This window comes from Tachyglossus aculeatus, chromosome 2 (assembly GCF_015852505.1).
Source record: "Tachyglossus aculeatus isolate mTacAcu1 chromosome 2, mTacAcu1.pri, whole genome shotgun sequence".
Taxonomy (NCBI): Eukaryota; Metazoa; Chordata; class Mammalia; order Monotremata; family Tachyglossidae; genus Tachyglossus; species Tachyglossus aculeatus.
In genome coordinates, this window is record NC_052067.1 from 147,427,599 (window position 1) to 147,440,978 (window position 13,380).

General features: G+C 42.8%; 1 protein-coding gene across 1 annotated transcript in view; it reads right to left on the minus strand.

The window, feature by feature from the left end:
• Positions 1 to 1,449: 1,449 nt before the first annotated feature.
• Positions 1,450 to 13,380, minus strand: part of CPNE8 (copine 8) — a 371,034-nt gene continuing 359,103 nt past the window's right edge. Inside the window, exon 21 of the mRNA XM_038765237.1 lies at positions 1,450 to 3,182. Coding sequence (XP_038621165.1) covers positions 2,994 to 3,182 — 189 coding nt within the window. The 3' untranslated portion in view covers positions 1,450 to 2,993. The remainder of the gene's footprint in view (positions 3,183 to 13,380) is intronic.

Here is a 13,380-nt window from a genome sequence, read left to right on the forward strand (position 1 = left end):
TAGACTGTAAGCTCGTTGTGGGCAGGGAACGTATCTGTCATATTGTTATATTGTACTCTCCCAAGCGCTTAATACAGTGTTCTGCATGCAGTAAGGGCTCAATAAATACGATTGCCCGATTGAATCATCATCATCATCATCAATCGTATTTATTGAGCGCTTACTATGTGCAGAGCACTGTACTAAGCGCTTGGGAAGTACAAATTGGCAACATATAGAGACAGTCCCTACCCAACAGTGGGCTCACAGTCTAAAAGGGGGAGACAGAGAACAAAACCAAACATACTAACAAAATAAAATAGAATAGATATGTAGAAATAAATTAAATAAATAAATAGAGTAAAAAAATATGTACAAACATATATACATATATACAGGTGCTGTGGGGAAGGGAGGGAGGTAAGATGGGGGGATGGAGAGGGGGATGAGGGGGAGAGGAAGGAAGGGGCTCAGTCTGGGAAGGCCTCCTGGAGGAGGTGAGCTCTCAGCAGGGCCGTTATAGGAGGAAAGCCAGCATCGGGCGGTGGAGGAGGACCAGGATAAGGTAAAGGAGGAGTGGCAGGACTGGACAGAGAAGGAAGGCCAGGATGGAGTGGAGGAGTAGGGCCAGGACAGTGTAGAGGAGAATGGCAACAAACGGGCGGAGGAAGAGGACCAGGATGGGGTAGAGGAGGAGGGCCAGGACAAGATGGAGGGGGAGGGCCAGGACCGGGCGGAAGAGGAAGAACAGGATGTGTCCGAGGAGAAGGACCAAGACCGGGAGGAGGAGAAGGGCCAGGACCAAGTAAAGGAGGAGAGCCGGTACCCGGCGGAGGAGGCGGGCTAGGACGGGTAGAGGAGTAGGGCCAGGACAAGATGGAGGAGGAGGGCCAGAACTGGGCCGAAGAGGGGGACCAGGAGCAGGCATAAGAGAAGGATGGCCAGGACTAGGCCGAGGTGGAGGGCCAAGACCGAGAGGAGGAAGAGGGCCAGGACCAGACATAGGAGGAAGAGCAGGACCGGACGGAGGGGCAGGGCTGGGCCCGAGCAAAGGAGCAGAGCCACGACTGGGAGGAGAAGAAGGTCCAGGACACGGCAGAGGAGGAGGGATAGGACAGGATGGAGGAGTAGGGCCAGCATAGGATGGGGAATGAGGGCCAGGACTGGTTAGAGGAAGAGGGCCAGAACCAGACGGAAGAGGAAGACCACAAGCAGGCATAGGAGAAGGATCAGGCCAGGGAGGCGGAAGGATTGAATGACTTTTCCAGCTCCTCAACTTCTTTTCTAAAGCTTCCACAGAGGCTTCCTAGGGCTCTGTTCTGAATAGATGAAAAATGACTGCTTGTGTCAGGTATTTGGCAGAGAGAGCAGTAGAGATCGTGCTGGTTTTCAAGACTGACCTAAAGATGTTTCCGGGAAAGACGACCCATTCGCGCTGCAATATTTTCAAAGCAAATCCGCCGTACACTTTAAAGAGTTTAATATAGATTTAAAAAGGGACAGTTTTGCATTACATCGTTCTAGTCCATTGATACTGTAGATATGTGTGAGTGTATTATTTCAGCAAAATCTTTTTCATGCTTAAAAAAGTCATCGTGAGTTAATATGAGACAGAAAGTACAACATACGGTAGAAATAAACGAAGTAGTAAATGAAAAAATACATTACAAAGCAATTACAATGTTGACACAAAAGAAAAATACACCTTTCCATTATTCGAAGGCAATTCGCAATTGTTTCCAGGAATTCTGTGTGATTTTAAGGCCATTTGTTCTAAAGAAATGCTTCAATTTTGACACTAATTCACAAAACTGTAATTCTTATAAAAACTGTACATGCAAAAGATTCTTCGGTTAATTATGACCAGGCATATCCTAATACGCGAGTAGTCTAGCACATATATTCATTGTGCATAAAATCACATGGCAGTGAATGTTTAACTGATCGATTTACTAAATTCAGTCATTCAATCGTATTTATTGAGCGCTTACTGTGTGCAGAACACCGTACTAAGCACTCACTCCCAACCTGCGTAGCCTGCATGGTAATGTGGACAGGTAATAGCAAAGACTCCAAATATCGAGAGCCGGTATCCCTTTGAATAGAAATATCTAGACAATATATAGTATAACAGAAAGCCTGGAGCAGCCCACCAACTTTTAAACAATCATACTATTGGTTTTCTAAGTTATGATACAAAAAAGTCCATTTTTATAAAGTTTGATTGTTTCTGGAATTACAGTTCAACCACGTTTAAACTTATTCTCAGTAGGCTGCCAACCGTTTAAAATGTAAACTGACTGCGCTCCAAATTTAGGAGACAATCTGTGAAAAATGTATGTCCTTCCATTCATCCAATCGTACTTATTGAGCGCTCACTGTGCGCAGAGCAGTGTTCCCATTTGAGATTAGACCCACTGAACGTATCTGACTGAGAGAGATGAACTGATTTCTAAGCGTCTGAGGGCCAACGAGACGATTGAGCCACAGAGAAATACAAATGTTTATCGTCCTTCCCTTGTTTGCGATCGTATTTGTCCGGACAATGGTTCAAAGAGATATTGCTCTTCCCGTGGTTCTATCTATTGCAAGTTAGAAGACATAGTTTTCAATATTCAAAACTCTTAATCTTAGGAACAGTTATAAAAGTATTGAAATTTAAAAAGTAGTAACATGTAAACATTGATACGTAAGAACGGCATTCCTATATACAGAGCAGTCAAAGACGACGATACTGTTTGAATTAAAAACATGGTTTGTGCTTTTTCTCCACAATACATCGGAAACTAGCTTTTCCTGTCAGAAATAAGACGAGAGAAGACATCCACGTTTTGCTTCAAGCAGTCAACAACTTTTCAGTTGCTCATGCAACCGTATTTACAGTTTTGGTTTACGAAGAGAATCGATTTGGGATCCCAGGAAACCCACCACGTGGTACCGACAGGGGAAAAGGGTTACCTTCCCCGTTTCCTCATGGGAGCATCTGACCCGGAGCACGCCATTAGGGAACATGGTCAGATCTGAGTCTGTAATACATGTGACGGTGGGGTGTATGGAGGAGGTGCAGGTGATGGCTTGATTCCTCTGACCCTCATGTATGACAGAAATTGATCCGGGATTTCAGCTAGGACATCTTTTGCCAGTCTAGCCATGCTCAGGATATGGTTTCCGCTTCGGTCGATGTAGTCTCTGAATGGCACAAACTAAAACAGAGAAAGGAGAAAACACGTATCGTATATGATAGGTGCATTTTCGCACAATCAATAAGATTTTAAAGTTTGTTTTGTTGGAGGCAAGTGAAATGCAAAGCAAATATCAGCATAACCTGATGCTAACTTTTAACTCTTATGTATGTTTTGAAATTGTTAATGCAGTATTCATTCATTCATTCATTCGTATTTACTGAGCACTTACTTTGTGCAGAGCACTGTACTACGCGCTTGGGAAGTACAAGTTGGCAGCATACAGAGACGGTCCCTACCCAAAAGTGGGCTCACAGTCTAGAAGGAGGAGATTAATTAATCTTTGTGAAGTCAGAAAGGCCTTAATCAGGTGGTGGACTTTGAACCTCATAAGAAGCAGCATGGTCTAGTGAAAAGAGCACGGGTCTTCCAGCCCTGTGACTGGCCTGCTGTGTGACCTTCATAATAATTTTGGTACTTGTTAAGCCCCTACTATGTACCAAGCACTGCTCTAAGCGCTGGGGAGGTTACAAGGTGATTAGGTTGTCCCACGTGGGGCTCACAATGTTAATCCTCATTTTACAGACGAGGCAACTGAGGCACAGAGAAGTTAGGTGACTTGCCCAAAGTCACACAGCTGGCAAGCGGCAGAGCTGGGATTTGAACCCACAACCATCTTAACTTAGCTTCTTAATTTCTCTTAACACTTAACTTCTTTGTTTCTCATTTTCTTCATCTGTAGAGTGGAGATTAAATAACTGCTGCCTACCAACTTTATTAGACTGTACTCTCCCAAGCGCTTAATACAGGGCCATGCACACAGAAAGTGCTCAATGAATATGATTGATTGACACAAAAGAAAAATACACCTCACAGTTGGCTTCCAGGCTCTTCACCACCTAGCCCCAACTAATTTTTCTGCTTTCTTCTCCGGCTGTTCTCCAACTTGCTGGTCTTTATTCCTCCTAAAGCAAGCCTGAGGCTATTCCTCATTCTCTCTTCTCTCCCTTCATCAACTCGCTTGGGATTCCTCATCAGATGGATCACAGCTTTCCCCACATTCAAATCCCTCCTCTTCCTACAAGCTTTCCCTACTACTTATCACTTCGTTATCTATTCTTCAACAGGGAACATGTTTACCAACTCTGTTGTATTGTACTCTCGATCAATCAATCAATCAATCAATCAATCGTATTTATTCCCAGACTGAGCCCCTTCCTTCCTCTCCCACTCGTCCCCCTCGTCCCCCTCTCCATCCCCCATCTTACCTCCTTCCCTTCCCCACAGCACCTGTATATATGTATATATGGTTGTACATATTTATTACTCTATTTATTTACTTATTTATTTATTTATTTTACTTGTACATTTCTATCCTATTTATTTTATTTTGCTGGTATGTTTGGTTCTGTTCTCTGTCTCCCCCTTTTAGACTGTGAGCCCACTGTTGGGTAGGGACTGTCTCTATGTGTTGCCAATTTGTACTTCCCAAGAGCTTAGTACAGTGCTCTGCACATAGTAAGCGCTCAATAAATACGATTGATTGATTGATTGATTGATTGATTGAGGCTTACTGTGTGCAGAGCACTGTACTAAGCGCTTGGGAAGTACAAGTTGGCAACATATAGAGATAGTCCCTACCCAACAGTGGGCTCACAGTCTAAAAGGGGCTCACAGTCTAAAAGCATTTAGTACAGTGCTCTGGCACACAGTAAGCGTTCAAAAATACAACTGATTGATTGATTCCCAAATGCCAAGACAGTGCGCCACACCAAATACCCGCTCAATAAATGCTGCTACTACTACTGCTATAACTACTGCCACCAGTGCTACTACTTTTTCACATTTTAAAGCAGAAGGTGAGATACCCAGCCCTATCCATTTGCATCATTTCACTGAAATTTTGTTACAAGTAACACTGGTTGGATACAGTCCATGTCCCGCAGGAGCTTGCAGTTTTAATACCTATTTTTCAGATGAGGAGAAACAGAGAAGAAGCGAGGCCTACTGTATAGAGCATGGGTTTAGGTGGATACAGTCTTCTAGACTGTGAGCCCACTGTTGGGTAGGGACCGTCTCTATATGTTGCCAACTTGGGCTTCCCAAGCGCTTAGTACAGTGCTCTGCACACAGTAAGTGCTCAATAAATACAATTGATTGATTGATTGAGGCAGAAAGTCCTGGATTCTAATCCCTGCCCCTCCGGGTGCCTAATGTATGACCTGGGCAAGTCACTTCACTTCTCTGTGCCTCAGCTACTGCATCTGCAAAATGGGGATTATGATTGTGAAGCCCCATGTGGGACACGGACTGTGTCCAACCTGATTAGGTTCATTCTGTCTATGTACAGCGCCTGGCACATAATAAGCACTTAACGAATACCATTGAAGAAAGAAAATAGAGGTAACTGAGGCATGGAGAAGTTGAGTGATTTGCCCATTAGAGAAGCAGCGTGGCTCAGTGGAAAGAGCACAGGCTTAGGAGTCAGAGGTCATGGGCTCAAATCCTGGCTCCGCCAATTAGCTGTGTGACTTTGGGCAAGTCACTTAACTTCTCTGTGCCTCAGTTCCCTCATCTGTAAAATGGGGATTAAGACTGTGAGCCCCATGGGGACAACCTGATCACCTTGTATCCCCCCAGCACTTAGAACAGTGCTTTGCACATAGTAAACGCTTAACAAGTACCATCATTATTATTATTATTAATAAGGCCCACACGGAAGACAAGGGCAGAGTTGGGATTAGAATCCAGATGCTTTGACTCTGAGGCCCATGCTGTTTTCACTAAATCAATCAATCAATCGTATTTATTGAGCGCTTACTGTGTGCAGAGCACTGTCCTAAGCACTTGGGAAGTACAAGTTGGCAACATATAGAGACGGTTCCTACCCAACAGTGGGCTCACTGTCTAAAAGGGGGAGACAGACAACAAAACATATTAACAAAATAAAATAAATACAATAGATATTTCGCCCGTTGGAAAGTGTATTTTGGGGGCGCGAGCATCTCAGAGGAGCAGCGTGGCTCAGTGGAAAGAGCCCGGGCTTTGGAGTCAGAGGTCATGGGTTCAAATCCCAGCTCCGCCCCTTGTCAGCTGGGTGACTTTGGGCAAGTCACTTCCCTGGGCCTCAGTTCCCTCATCTGTAAAATGGGGATGAAGACCGTGAGCCCCCCGTGGGACAACCTGCACATAGTAAGTGCTTAACAAAATAACATCGTTATTAGTACTTTCCAAGCCCAACTTGTACTTCCCAAGCGCTTAGTACAGTGCTCTGCACACAGTAAGCGCTCAATAAATACGATTGATGATGATAATGATTAGAGGGAGAAAGACCCCCCAAAATAGAAAAAAGGTCTTGCTTGCAGGAATCCAACTGCAGAACACTCACTTCATGGAGGCTAATAGTGCTTAACTGCTCTTAGTTCTCATCTTTTATCAAATATTATCCACCATACGTACTATCCTAAAAATTTTCTCCCGTTTCTCTTCATTTTTTTTCTATTTTTACTTTTATTGTCTTTTAAAACATAATTATGAAATCCTTCTCGAACGAGCAAATAATTACCAGTAACACCAGGGAACAGAGCCAATAGCATCTCATTGCTAAATTCCTTGAAAAACCGCTCTAAGGCTTTGCTGTGTTTTCAATTTTGTTATTTAAGTGCATAGATATTGTACACTTGAGAGTCTAGTTCAATTTCAATAATATCTACTTCTGGACACAGGCCTCCTACAGGGACGTGGAAATTTGGAAACAAAATTACATTGGGTATTTGCATTTCAGCAATTCCAAGAAAGAAAACATTTTAGAATGTTGGGATGCTGAATCGCTGCTTTATGAAACGTAATTCTTCTCAATCTTCTAAACCTAAAACTTGGAAATGCAATATTTTCCCTCACAAGGTGGATACAATGAGGGTCTATGCAGATAAACAAGTGGACACTCCCCATTTACCTTGAAATGGATGGAGGGAAGCAGAATCTTAGAATGTCTTTCCCCCAACCAACACCTGGAGAGGCAGAAATCTACCATCCCAATATCATGTGTTATTTCTTAGGACATTTACAACACCTCCTTCCCACCCCTTCAGTCTGTTCTTCCCACTCACTACTGACTTTAGTAACTAATTGTGGTTTTTGATAAGTACTTACTACATGCCAAGCACTGTACTAAGCGTTGGGGTAGATACAAGATCATCAAGTCCCAAATGGGAATCACCGCCTAAACAGGAACAGAGACATGGAGAAGCTTGCCCAAGGTCACACAGCAGCTGTGTGTCGGAGCTGGGGTTAAAACCCAGATCCTCTAACTCCCAGGCCTGTGCTCTTTCCTCTAGGCCATGCTGTTTAGATATCTGGCTTGCTTTTCCTTTTTAGTACCCACACATTTTTAAAAAGCACAATTTCCCAAACTCCACTAATTCTGGGTTTTTTTCTCATCTCCTCATGTGACTATAGTACTTCCCATTTCCACCTTCCAACTGTGCAGTTAGATTTTTGACATTTTAAGAATCAAAATCATTGTGGTATGTGTAAAGCACTTTCTCTGTGCCAAACACTGTACTTAATGCAAGGGAAGATACACGGTAATCACGTCAGGCACAGTCGCTGTCCCACATATGGCTGACAGTCTAAGTTAAAGGGAGAACAGATGTTCAATTCTCATTTCACTGATAAGGAAACTGAGGTTCAGAGAAGTGAAATAACTTGCCCAAGGTCACAGAGAAGCAGCGTGACTCAGTGAAAAGAGCAGGGCCTTTGGAGTCAGAGGTCATGGGTTCAAATCCTGACTCCGCCAATTGTCAGCTGCGTGACTTTGGGCAAGTCACTTAACTTCTCTGTGCCTCAGTTACCTCATCTGTAAAATGGGGATTAAGACTGTGAGCCCCCTGTGGGACAACCTGATTACCTTGTAACCTCCCCAGCGCTTAGAACAGTGCTTTGCACATAGTAAGTGCTTAATAAATGCCATCATTATTGAATGCAGCTCCCAGGTCCATGCTCTTTTTACTAGGCCACACTGCTTCTCCCCATATTTGCTCTACTTTTTATTTTAAACTTGACTATTTTTTCCCTTCCCATAGTTTTCTGTCCGGGCCTGTCCATCATATCCCTTGCAAGAGAAGTCCTTGACATCACCCTTCTACTCTACTTGTCACTGACTAAGTACAATGTTCTAAGGCTCCATGCAAACTCTCTCTCCCAACCTGATATGAATTCCACGATCATTTTTCTACAAAACTGTACAGTCCATGTTTCCCCCACTCCTCAAGAACCTCTACTCGCCATCCATCCGCCTCTGCATCAAACAGAATCGAATCTCCTTACCATAGGTTTTACAGCACTCAATCACCTTGCTCCCTTCTACCTTACCTCTCTAATTTCCTATTGCAAACTTTCTTGCCAAGCTATTCACTGTACCTTGATCTCATCTATCTCCCTGCTGACCCTCATCCACATCCTGCCTCTGGACTGGAATGCCCTCCCTCTTCATATCTGACAGACTCTCACTCTCCCCACCTTCACAGTCTTATTGAAAGTGGATCTCCTCCAAGAAGCCTTCCAAGGCTTAACCCTCATTTCCTCTTCTCCCACTCCCTTCTGCATTACCCTTGAACTTAGATTTGCCCCCTTCATTCATCCTTCAGCCCCAGAACACCTATATACATATCAGTAATTCATTTATTTACATTAATGTCTGTCTCCCTCCCTAGACTGTAAGCTTGTTGTGAACAGGGAGCATTTCTACCAACACTGTTTTATTGTACCCTCCCAAGTGCTTAGTGCAGTGCTCTGTACACAGTAATTGCTCAAAAAATATGATTGATTGACTGATCTCTGCCTTTCCAGAACCCTGGACTTAGGTATTTCACTTTCCTCCGCTGCACACAACTAACCAATCTTCAGCACTCAAACCTCACAATTCATAAAGTCACAGTCAGACCCGAACCACTAGAAGGCTCCATGAATAATTTCATGCTCATCATTTCTGTTCTCAAAACATTTTTCTCTTAGCAATTTGTTCATCAGATTCAGAGGAACAATACGACTCAGTACTGTTCCTTCTCTAGGACTAGGCAGCCTTCTTGGGAAAAGAATGTACTCAGATTTTACCAACCAGGATAACATTTTGTCTGGTAGCTTTATAAAAATGATTTAGTCTTGTTGTGAAAACAAGGTTGAATTAATTTGGACAAAAGGGCTTTTAGTTGCTGTACTGTTCGACTATACTCGATTGCTTACTGCTGTGCTGGTTCCATTAGTGGTTTTCAACTTAACACCTTGAAGATGGTTAAAATCCTCTTCATGGCAAAATATGACCTAAATGACTTCTATAATTTAAGAATGGAAGGGCAACCCCCAATCCCATGTTGAATATGGAGCCATGTTGAATAGGATGGAATGATGCAGAGAGCCCCATGTGCGACAAGGACCATGTCCAACCAACTTATCTTGTATCTACTCCAGCGCTTAGTACAGTGTTTGGAATATTACGCATACTTAATACGTACCATTTGAAAAAAAAGAGAAAATTCTCTACAGCCTTTAATATGAAAAGAGAATCATCTGAGGATTGAAAGTTTAATCTTATTTTGTCTACTAGAAGCATTCAATCAATCAATCAATCAATCAATCGTATTTATTGAGCACTTACTGTGTGCAGAGCACTGTACTAAGCGCTTGGGAAGTACAAGGTGGCAACATATAGAGACAGTCCCTACCCAACAGTGGGCTCACAGTCTAGAAGGGGAAGAGAGAGAACAAAACCAAGCATATTAACAAAATAAAATAGAATAGATATGTACAAGTAAAATAAATAAATAGAGTAATAAATATGTACAAACATATATACATATATACAGGTGCTGTGCGGAATGGAAGGAGTCCTCCCCTTTGACATCTATCCTAATATCCTAATATCTATCCTAATATTCAAGACATGATAGACTGAAGTGGAGGGCATGATTGTTTTCTAGATCATTAATTGTCACAGACACAGATAACCTCAGTTTCAAATCCATTCACATACCCACCTACTTACTGGTAAACATGATGTTTCTGCTTGTACAGGCAAGGCAAGATAAAAGGAGAGATTGCCAAGGCCTAGTGGAAAGATCACAGATCTGGGAGTCAGAAGGACCTGAGTTCTAATCCCAGCTCCGCCACTCACCCACTGTATAACCTTGGGCAAATCACTTAACTTCTCTGTGCCTCAACCTCATCTGCAAAATGGGGATTAAGACAGTGAGTCCCTTGTGGGACAGGGATTGTGTCCAACCTGATTAGCTTGAATCCACCCCAGCGCTTAGTACATTGCTTGACACACAGTAACCAAGTAACAAATTCCATAAAAAACAAACACAAAAAACTCTAGGTGACTCCCATTAGGACTGGGTATGCAATCCCCATTTTACAAACAAGGTAAATTAGGCACGGAGTAGTATAAATGGGTAGGGAGGCTGGGAGAGGGGGGTAATTAGGGACTCTTTCCATTAGGCCACATTATTGGTCATTCTCTTGTATTTGATCCAGGCTTTCTAACACCGTGCTGCTGAACAATCCTGTGTAAATAATAACTAGAGGAGGAAACTATAAATGCAACCAATTCTCTCATTCTACTGCAGCAGTGAATCTTGTTAGCGCAGGATCTATCTGGGAGGGCTTAGAGACCAGCTTTGCCACAGGAAGTAGCGAGATGGATAAGAGTCCTGTGGTGGAATATTTTCAGATTTAAAATTCTGTAAGATTTGTTGCCTCCCCGACGCTGCATGATAAATCCCCTTCACTTGTATCTGGCAAAAGGTAATCGGGAAACCTTGTTAATTAGAAGTCCCGAAGTCCCCCAATGAGGATGCTGGGGGGTGGAGGGGGGTATTTCTTGATCATATGCTCAGTAAAAATAAAAGAGTTGCCATCACTGTCTCTATTGATTATTTTCAAGATTTCATTTTTAGACCGGGTGATTGCCAAAAGGAGTTGAATTTGACAGGGTGCCAGGCGTGACAAACATCAAGTTGCAAAAACACAACAAGGGGCAAGCTTTTGGTGTAGCCACGACTGACTGGAAATCTTTATTAAGAGAAGCAGTGTCGCCTAGCGGATAGGGTGTGGGCCTGGGAGTTGGAGGGACCTGGGTTCTAATCCTAACTCCGCTGCTTGTCTGCTGTATGACTTTGGGCAAGTCACTTTGGTTCTCTCTGCCTCAGTGCCCTAATCTATAAAACGGGGATTAAGACTGTGAGCCCCTTGTGGGACAGGGACTGTGTCCAACCCTATTGTTTTGTATCGACCCCAGCACTAAGAACAGTGCCTCGCACATAGTAAGTGCTTAACAAATGCCACAATTATTATCGTAGGTGAACTTTGCCATCGGCAGTGTCTTCGAATATAATGGACAGCTATAAGGATAAATTTAACCCAGCTCACAATCAGTTTAGGGATTACTCTAATTTTTCTGGACTTTGAATTTATTTAAGTGGCACATAGGGGCTAAATGTCTGTTAACATTGTTATCAATAACATCATCCCTGCTCTCCACCAGCTCTGGAATAATAGTGATGATAATGATGATAATGATGGTATTAGTTAATCAATCAATCAATCAATCGTATTTATTGAGCGCTTACTGTGTGCAGAGCACTGTACTAAGCGCTTGAGAAGTACAAGCTGGCAACATATAGAGACAGTCCCTGCCCAACAGTGGGCTCACAGTCTAGAAGGGGGAAGTTAAGCATTTACTATGTGGCAGGCACTGTTAAGTGCTGGGGTAGATACATGGTAATCAAGTTGGACATAGTCCCTGTTCCATTCATTCATTCAATTGTATTTATTGAGCGCTTACTGTGTGCACAGCACTGTACTAAGAGCTTGGGAAGTACAAGTCGGCAACATATATATGAAGCAGCGTGGCTCAGTGGAAAGAGCCCGGGGTTTGGAGTCAGAGGTTGTGGGTTCATATCCCGGCTCGGCCAATTGTCAGCTGTGTGACTTTGGGCAAGTCACTTCACTTCTCTGTGCCTCAGTTAACTCATCTGTAAAATGGGGATTAAGACTGTGAGCCCCCCAAGGGACAATCTGATCACCTTGTAACCTCCCCGGCGCTTAGAACAGTGCTTTGCACATAGTAAGCACTTAATAAATGCCATTATTATTATTATTATTATATAGAGACGGTCTCTACCCAACAATGGGCTCACAGTCTAGAAGGGGGAGACAGACAACAAAACAAAACATGTGGACAGGTGTCAAGTCATCAGAACAAATAGAATTAAAGCTAAATGCACAACAAATGTGATGAATAAAGGGGGCAAGTCACGGTGCGGAGCTCACAGTCTTAATCCCCATTTTACAGATGGAGTAACTGAGGCCCAGAGAAGTGAAGTGACTTGTCCAAGGTCACACAGCAGACAAATGGTGGATCCAGGATTAGAACCCATGACCTTCTGACACCCAGGCCTGTGCTCTATCCACTACGCCATTCTGCTTCCTCTGGAGTGTACCAATTTATTTACCCTTCCCTTTGTAATCACATACATGTGCCTGCTCTATTGACTTTGACAACTATTTATTTTATCTCCCTGCATAGAGGGTAAGCTCCTTGTGGGCAAGGAAAATAACACTTTGTTATGGTGCACTTCCCAAGCACCCGGGGAAGTGTCCCAAAGCAAGTGGGCACTCAAAAAATGCTACTCTACTCTTACTACATTATTAAGCACTTTGTGCAGAGGATTCGGAGCAGATGGTAAAAGCAGTGATATCAATGATCACAACAGTCTATGCATTCGTTCACAATGAGGGCAAACAAGCTATTCCATAAGAATTGTAGTGTATTTATTTTCAGTCCTTTGGTACCTTTGTGAAAATCTGTATAAAAGAAACAAAACATTTTCCACAGAATTTCCAAGTCACACAATATTTCCTTGCGGTAATCTGTCTGAAATAGTGAACAAAGCATTTTAAAGAGAGCTTTCAGATAAAATGTAATTACTTATACCTGCAATTACACCAACTATGTAAAGGTGAATAATGAAGTAACCAATTATGGTAATGAAACACCTCAGAACACTTAAATAAGCGTCTACATCCCCATTTCATCCTGACAAGTTATTTCTGTAAAATCATTTAGATGCAACATCTTTTACGCTCTCAAATGTCATAGATTGAAAAAATTGTATTCCTACATGGTTACCTGTTTTTATTCATAGGTCACAGGCTGTTA